The following is an 8,345-nucleotide window of genomic DNA, read 5'->3' as shown; positions in this document are numbered from 1 at the left end:
AAAGGAACTCGGGCCAAGAATCGAAGGTGACGGCGCAAGCAACGTACGCCACGTCTGCCACTGCTCTCGCTCGCTCGCTCTCTGTCCGTCCTTCCTCTTTCTCTCCAGTTTCACAGATCTCCTGAAAGAATCGTTTATCCCATTCACTCGCACCGGAAAACCATCCAGGGCTTTCTCCTCCGAGGCGCTCGCCATCTTTACCAAGCAGCCCCGAGCGCCCTCGCTCTCGCTTGAGTCTTCTTCTTCCACTCAGCCGCAGCCGCCCGCTGCGACTCTTCGCCCTCTCCCAGTCACGACTGACACACCATTTCGCTTCCACGGAGAAGGCGTCGCCCGCAATGAGCGACCTTGCACCGCCCGCGCCTGCGCACAGAGCGAGCCTCAGAGAATTCTCGAACTTCGATTTGCCTTCGCACTCACCAGGAGAGGCCTCAAGTCTCGAAGAAGACTTGAGGCCTCTCCTGGCGCCCGCGCTGCGCCGCGGGCAGGAGGGAGAAGAGGCTGCCTGCCACGGGAGCCAGAGAGAGGACGGGCGCTCACCGAGGACACGTCAACGACCCCAGCGAGCGCCGGCGGGCGGGGGAAGCGAGGGGACTGGCCCCCTCGAGACCCACTCCGCTGCGCCGGCGGCGCGGGCGACTGCAGGCGATTCCCCAAGAAGAGACTACGGGAAAGGAAGAGAGACCGAAGCGCATGGCGCCACCGGGCAGGAGGCGAGCGGCAGCAGAGACACTCATCCCGGTGACGGAGCGACGCGGCAGGCCAGGGGGGACGGCATCGAGCCGGGGAACGGACTCGAGTGCATCAGGAGGCCCTCTGCGCCTCCCGCGGCCTCCTCCGTGGCGTCTTCACCGGCGCCTCCTGCAGACGAAACCGAGTCGCCTTCCCGCTCGCCGCGCAGCGGCCTCCTACGGGTCCTCCGGTCGCGCAGCAGTCTCCGCCGCCCCGCCTCGTCTGCTGGGCTCGCGACGCCGTCTTCTCCCTCCTGTGCGATGTCTCTCTCCGCCTGGTATTGGAACGGCAATGCGCAGTGCTGGACAGAGCAGCGGAGACCTCTCGCTGGTGGAGGGCGGCCGCCGCGCTCATCCTCCCCCCTGTTTCTCCAGTCAGATATCGATGACGACGAAGCGCCAGGCGGCTCCGACCCCCACTCCGCTTCGCCGTCGTCGGCTGCGTCGTGTAGGCCTGCCTCGCCGCGCGCGCCGCCTTCAGAGTCGCAGGCGTCCGCGCGCGCCGCTTCCACCAGCGCCTGTGACGCGACCTGCTGTTCAGCGATTCAAAACACCTACGCCGGCTCGCGTGCGCATGGAGACAGGGAACTGTTTCTCTCGTCTTTCGAGCGTTTTATTTGTTTCTGCTGCTCACCGTCTTCGTTGCCTCATTCGCCGCCTTCGGTGTCATCTGCTGGGCCGTCTTCTGCGCCGTCGGCGCCCGGCTTCTCCGCAGGTGATTCATGCGCCGAGGACGCCGACCTTGACGTCTGGGCTGGCGGCAGCGCACGGCTCGACACACGCCCCCCAAACTGCCTGGAGCTGCTTGTCCGCCTCGTTCAGTTCCTCTCCCTGCCTGACTTCGCGGCGCTTACAGCTCTGTCAGTCGCGGTCAGGGACGCGCTGCACTCTCCCGCAGTCCACGAGGCCTGTTTCGAGCTCTTTGTCCTTCGCGACAGTCTGCCGCGCGTGGGGCTGCATGCGCTCTGCGCCGCGCACCCTTCGGCCTGCTGCGCTGCGTGTCAGCCCAGCGCCGCTGCTGCGCGTGCTCGCCTTCCCGCGCGTCGCTGCTCGTGGCGCCTCGCGGCGGCTGAGGCCGCGCCTCCTCTGGTTTACTCGCCCAAAGGCAGGCTGCAGCAGCGGCTGCGGGCTAGGCGCGCATGGCGACTCCGCCGCCCCTTCGTCCATGAGTTCTTCCTCCCTCTCCCGCTTCTGCCGCGTCCCTGCTCTCCGCCGCGCGCGGCGAGAGGAAAGGGCGACGAGGCCACGCGCGCTCAAGCCGGTGTGAGAGCCGGCTACCGCGACGGCGCAACCGAGTTGGTAACGGCTTCGCCGGCGTGCCTGGCGCCGCAACGGGTTTCCCCTGGGCTGCCGTCTCCCTCCGACCCCTCCGATCCCTCCGACCCCTCCGATCCCTCCGACCCCTCCGACCCCTCCGCGCCTGCGCCGCCTGCTGCGTCTTCCTCGGGTCCGTCCGTCTCGACCTCAGCCTCGTCGCCGGGGGGACGCGCGTCTCCGCAGAGCCTGTCTTTCGCGCCGACCGCGGTGGCCTTCTCGTGCAGCACTCCGCAGCTGCCTGGCGTGCCAGTCTTCGCCTCGATCGACCTGAACAGCCGCTGCGCTCTCGCTAAATTAGCCGGCGCGCTGCAGCTGTCCGCGCCGCCGCCGCGGGCGCCAGTCTGCCTGATTCCGTCGGCTCCACGGTCGCCGTCGCCACTTTCTTCCCGCGCGAGCGCCTGGCGGACGACGGCCGCGGAATTCCTGCCAGGGAGTACCCGCCTTGTCGTTGCGCAGCAGACCCCTTCGACGTTTCTGTCTCCTTCCTCGCACCCCTCGGTGTCGCTCTTTGACCTCTCCGCGGCTCTGTCGCATTTGGTCGCCTGCGACGAAGCGCGAAGCGAAGGCCAGTGTGGCAGGGAGGCGCGCGACGACGGCAGAGCGGGGTGCGCCCCCCTCTCGGCGTCTCACACGGTTGACTTGCGGGCAGCGGGTAGCGCACTCGACGTGCAGCGCCACTGCGTGTGTTTCGCCTGCTCCGTCGCCGACATCGCCCTCGGGGAAGCAAGCGCCACGTGTTGCCAGGAAGAGGCCAGCGCGTGGGAAGAGACCGGCGAGGAGGCTGCGCGAGAGGCCGCGTGCGACGGCGAAGACTGGGGAGAAGGAACACACACACAGACAGCGAACCCGCGCGAGCCCATCTCCTTCTCGCTGGACCGTCGTCGTGTGTGGGCACTCATGTCGTGCGGCGCAGTGCTGGCTGTCGATTTGCAGCGATCCGAGGTTGTCGCGCGCCTCTCGCCTCCGGCGTGGACTGCGTCTCCCTCGTCGTCGCCAGAGGGCACGTCGTCGCATTGGCGAGCGTGCCGCGTGAGGCCTCTGTCCGCGTCCGCTGGCGCATGCGGCGGGACAGGTGAAGACGTCGCGCTAGTGGTGACAGAAAGCGGCCTCTACTTCTGCGACTCCCGCACGCCGACAGCTCTTCCCCTCTACTTGTTTCCGCGAGCGCCCAGCCTCTTGCGAGGCGGCGCATGCGCAGCGACGTCGTGGGCCGACAGCGACAGGCCGATCGCCGCCGACGCTGCAGGTAGGACGCTGAGGGTGGGGGGGGGAGGGGGGGAGCAGGAGACAACCACGCGGGTGCAGGACGCGGCTCCTTCGAGGGGCTCCTAAAACAAAGCTGCCGGTGCTGGCACACAGCGAAAAGAGGCTGGAAGGAGATACAGGGTTTGGGGAGCAGACCAGAGAACGAAACGCGCAGGGACGAGTCCCCTGTGGACAGGGATGCACAAAAACTCGCCAGCCCGAGCGCCCCTCTTGTGTTTGTCTCTGAACCCGCATGGGTAGTAGTCGCAGTGAGGCGTGCTGCGCTTCACACGCGTCTACGTCTCCGCGTCTCGGGAGAGAAGGATGAGGCGGCCGCAGCAGGAGGAGGCTGTTTGTTCGGCGTGCGCTCTTCTCGTGTCCTTCAGATTTGACTGCTGCAACTCTGTTCTCTTCCCAGTACCTCCGCCTCTGGGATCTTCGTTCCAACGGCGCTCCGCTCAGCGAGCTTCGTCCGCCGTCCCTGTCGTCTTTCCGCGTTCGCCCCGCCGTCGCGTCGTCTTCGGCGTCGCCGGGGGTTGCGCTACCGCGCCGCTACTACTTCTTTTCGCCGCGTGAGGCCGCGACGAGTGCGTGCAGGGAGGTTCATTCGCTTTCGCTGGCGCCGCACCTGCTTCGCGCGCCGGTCTCTCCTTCGCCGTCGCATGCCTCCAGCATGCAGACGCGAGGAGACACGCCTGCCTGCCCGGGGGGAGGAGTTGAGGGGGCAGAAACTACCGCGAGGCTTGGAGTGAGTCCGCATGCTGAGGCCGAGCACTTTGCAGGGGGGAGAGAAACTCAGGTCTCAACCGAGGAAGGCAGTTCACGTCTGCGATGGGAGGCGCAAATTGAACGCAATCGCAGGCGGCACAGCGTTGTGGCTCGCAGAGATTTCCTCCTTTCACTGCATCTCAGCGAAGACGAGCGTGGAGTCGCAGAGGACCGACCGGCAGCCGCCTTGCACCAGTGGTGAGCATCACGCAGCGAAAGGGCGGCCATAATTGGGAGAGAGAGGGCCTGCTAAATTTTGCAACAAGGTGCTTACCTGCTGCTGCTGCAGCGAGGTCTTCCACGGCTCCTAAGCCGCTGCCAGTTGGCAGGCGCTCAGAGGGATCGAGAGCCGCGGCAAGCAAGCCCAAGCTGACGGCGGCGCCAGCGCGGCGCCGCCAGTCTAGCGAACACTAAGATGAGCGGACGCAGATACAGAGTAAAGTTGGTATCCCCGCACTTTGCTACGAAGATTAGCGCTGATGTATAGAAACAGGAAACGCAGAGAGGCAACTCGCGCCAGAGGACATTCCCTAGCCGATGCGCATCTTCCAGGCGCTGTGTACACGTGCACCCACGTGTATGTGTATGTAGAGGCAGGCGCACTCTTTTCTCTTTGACGTGCACGTGGAGCTCGCGGTGGCGTCGTGCTGCTTTTAGTCAGCCGGAAAAGTGAGGCTTTGTCACGAGTCTGGTGGCGCATGCGCTGCCGTACATTCCGCGGCTTTCTTATGCTATTCGGTTCCCCATTTCCCTCAGGCAGTGGGGGCATAATCAGCCATGGCGGTCCTTTGTCTGCCCGCCCGCGGACGTCTGCGGCAACGACCCAGGTAACGAAGGGTTCTTTCTTCAATTTGGAAACTGGATCCTCCGCGTTTGCGTACTTGGCTCTGTGTGTCGTGCATCCGCCGCCAGGTGTGCACACCATCGCAGCGATTTATTGTCTTTGTCTGTCATGTTGTCTCGTTTCCGAGGCAGAAAGTAGGAGTGTCTGCGAGTTGCCGGTCATATACGCATAGACGCGTCGGATGCCACGTTTATTTCGACGGCGGACGACACATCTAGCCGCCAGCTGGTTAGCTGTGTCCTCTGCTCTCGCATCGTTCCTGCGGTGAAGCCAGTGCCCCAAAGCCGTACGTAGTGCCTGCTATCTTGTTGGCAGTCGGCACGTGTGCTGCCTGTACAGGGTTTCGGTTTCGAGTGTGAGTCTTCCTCTGTCTTTTCTGCGCGTTATTCAGACGACTCGCCACTTTCCATTTTCTCATTTCCTTCCCTTCCGTTTCACCTCCTCCTCGTGCCGCGCGCATCGCCGATGCTGCGGTTTATCAGACTTCCAGAGAGATCTGCGCTCACGTCGCCGTGGACTTGTCACACGAGCCCCGCGTGGCCACTTAATCTCTGAAAGCAGTCAATTTCGGCACGCCATTGTTTCCGGTTAAGGGAGTTTTCGCTATGCTACCACTTCTGATGTGGTTCGCTTCGCATTTGAAACCGATGGAGAACGCGGGCAGCGCAGCTAAATGAAGCAACCACAGCCTACGGCTCTCTTCTAGGTGGCGTTGTTCGCCAATAAGACAACCTATTGTGATCTCAAAGAGGTCTAAAACAGAGCAATTTTTTACGACAAGGAGATGCAGACCAGCCGTGGCAGCTGCCGTCACCGCGTCCGCCCTCGCGCTGGAGTCCGCGTGTGACTCTGTTTTTCGCAGACGTCAAATCTATCAAGCATGTGGTCAGCAACGGAGAATACGCTGTGATTCACGGGTGCAGTTCAAATCTCAGTGCGCGGTGTAGTGACAGAATCGCGGCTGCGGGACCCTTTTTGTGCGGAGTCAGTGCTTACAGGGTTACTCGAAACATTTAAAAGCAAATAGATTATGTGTAATACTGCATTGAGAGGAAACAAAAAAAGAGACCACATACCATCGGGGGAAGTTAATTTACATAAAGTTGCGTCCGTCGTTAGTACGAATATTCTTTGCGCGGATAGCAGGGGGCCTTGAGTCCTGCTTTTTTGAAAAGCCAGTAGATGTCGGACGATATTATTGTAGGCATTGGTGGAGACAGCGGTGGGGCGCGGCTGCCTACTGAAATGGATATTCTTTGAGTAAGATTATCTGCTTATTTACTCTTTCGTAAGCGGAGAGTGCTGCGCGGTTCTGAGCAGCTCGGTCGCGTATCGTCTTTGCGGGTAGTGGCTGGTGCGGTGGTCGAGCTAGAGTCATCACCTGCTCTTGGGAAAAGTGAAAACGGTGTAGTTCGTCATTTGCAAAGGTCACATCGGTCAGCGAAGCGCTTGGTACGTCGCCACGCTTCGACTTCTGTCCACTTTCCAACGGGGAGACGGAAAACGTGCATGATTGCTGTGCGCGTCCAACGAGAGTTGTCGTTTTCCTCAGATGCTTTCGAAGCATATCGGATCAGAAACTAGAGAACGAAGGAGCTTCAGGCTGTGGAGTTCACGAATCTGTGGATGCTGAAGAGTACCAGAGCGTGTAACATGCAGATCATCCCTCTCGCAACATGCTGCACGCGAAAACGCAAACGCGAGGCAGCGGCTTTCTGTTGAGCGTCTCGTCATCCCTAGACTGCTGCAGTAACTTGGGTGTCTCGCTAGTTAGAGCGACCTGGCTCCTGTCTCGACGTTTTCAAATGGAAACGAGCGGCGCGGACACCCCCCGCGAGCCCACCTGTTTTGGTTACGCGCTGAAATCAACTCGTACGCTCCAGCCCCCTGAGGGCGTTTCTGTCTGCCATAAACCATCATGCGGTCACGCGGATTCCAAGGCGAGTGTTGATCCCTTCCTCTTTTACCCGATCGCCGCCGTCGCCGCGGAGTCCGGCGAGGCAGGCTCAGGGCAAATCACATATGCCGCGATTCGGGCCAACAACCGGGTCTAAACGGCGCAGGTTGTTTGCCATATGCGTGCTTGTTCGTAAACTGGCGGGACGCCACCGCCTCACCCTGAACTGTGTTTGGCAGGTGGTCTGCCCGAATTACGTTTTGGCACCTATACTCTGTCGAACCCTGTGCGTGCCGAAGTTTCCCAGCTCGACGGGGTTTTCATCGAGTTGGCGTGCCACGCCAGCGTATGCCACTGCGGCCGAATCCGCCGGGCAGCCGAACTAGCACGGGCAGAAATGACGAAGGAGCGCCACCTACGGCAGAGCAGGGCGAAAAGTCGGCGTTTTTCTTCGCGGTCGTCTGCCTGCTAGGATCTCACCCACTTCTTCATTTCGTTCCTCCCCCCTCCTGCCGTCCATAGGTTGGTCTCGCTGTTCCCTCCTGCTGCCAAACTCGCTCTCCAGCTGTTTGCCGCTGGCTCGCTCCCCTGTTCTGTTTTTTATGTTGTTGCCCGCACACACTTACCCAGCGCCCTGGGCTAGACGGTGAGCTGAGAGTTATCGCTCAAGCGTCCCATTCCCGCTCCACAATCTGCTGCCCTCCTGCATGCGGTGCGTGGGAATTTCCGACCTTTCCCAGCAAGCCCTGGAAGTGGAGCCGGCGTTTTTCTCCCACTGAGCGATTGACTCTCTGTTTGAAGTGTCTCAGTGCGCACGTTACCTTTTCCGCGGTTTCCTTGCTGTCGCCATGACCCCATGCGGCTGCTGAGGAAAATTTCTCACGCGGTTGAATCCTGGGATTCTTCCCTCCGCCCCCTTGCCTTCCGGCGGCAGTTCGCCATCTCGTTTTGCCCTAGCACTGACATGTTGCAGACATTTCCCCCTCTTCAAGAGGTGACAGGTGAAATCTATTTCGCGTCCTCCTCTGCTTAAGGCTGTTGTGCTCGGCTCTAGACGGGGCCTCGAGAGTGGTCAGTCTGTTGTCATCAGGGGATATACAGCAGCTCCTTCCCCGGCCGGCCTACTCTGGAGCCAGTTTCATAACGGTGCGTCGTATTTAGTCATCTGAATTTGTGTGTTTCTGGGGTTCCACGCGCCGTTCTGCACAAGCCCGACCCCGTATTTCAGCGGTGGGATTTGAGGTTTCTGCTGTGTCGGACTACAGATCATCTGTCGGAGTTTAGGCTTTAAAGGAACGGGTCTCATTTGGTTGTCTCCAGGTAAATCGGCCAGGAATTACGGCGTTGCCATCCAGAAGTTAACTCCGTGCTGTTCCACGTCAGTAGTTTGTGACTGTTTATTAACATCAAAATTTGAAAACTATTTGGTCGTGGCACAGTTCAGGCCACCCTGTCAACCTCTCGACCGGTCTTTCTCGCTTCCGCGGCACGTGCTCACTTGGAAACTTAGTCATCACCGCGTGTAAAGTGGCGGCGCACAGAT

General features: G+C 61.1%; 1 protein-coding gene across 1 annotated transcript; it reads left to right on the top strand.

Annotated features, from left to right (window-relative positions):
* Nucleotides 1-338: 338 nt before the first annotated feature.
* On the top strand, nucleotides 339-4,475 carry BESB_027520 (uncharacterized protein; the record flags this gene model as incomplete). Its single annotated transcript, XM_029361426.1, has 3 exons — nucleotides 339-3,294; nucleotides 3,680-4,041; nucleotides 4,206-4,475. 3 exons carry the CDS (start codon nucleotides 339-341, stop codon nucleotides 4,473-4,475), a joined length of 3,588 nt encoding a protein of 1,195 aa, XP_029215326.1.
* Between the last annotated feature and the right edge of the window lie 3,870 nt (nucleotides 4,476-8,345).

Source organism: Besnoitia besnoiti, assembly GCF_002563875.1.
Source record: "Besnoitia besnoiti strain Bb-Ger1 chromosome Unknown contig00015, whole genome shotgun sequence".
In the NCBI taxonomy this organism is placed as follows: Eukaryota; Apicomplexa; class Conoidasida; order Eucoccidiorida; family Sarcocystidae; genus Besnoitia; species Besnoitia besnoiti.
This window is presented reverse-complemented; position numbering and strand designations above follow the sequence as displayed.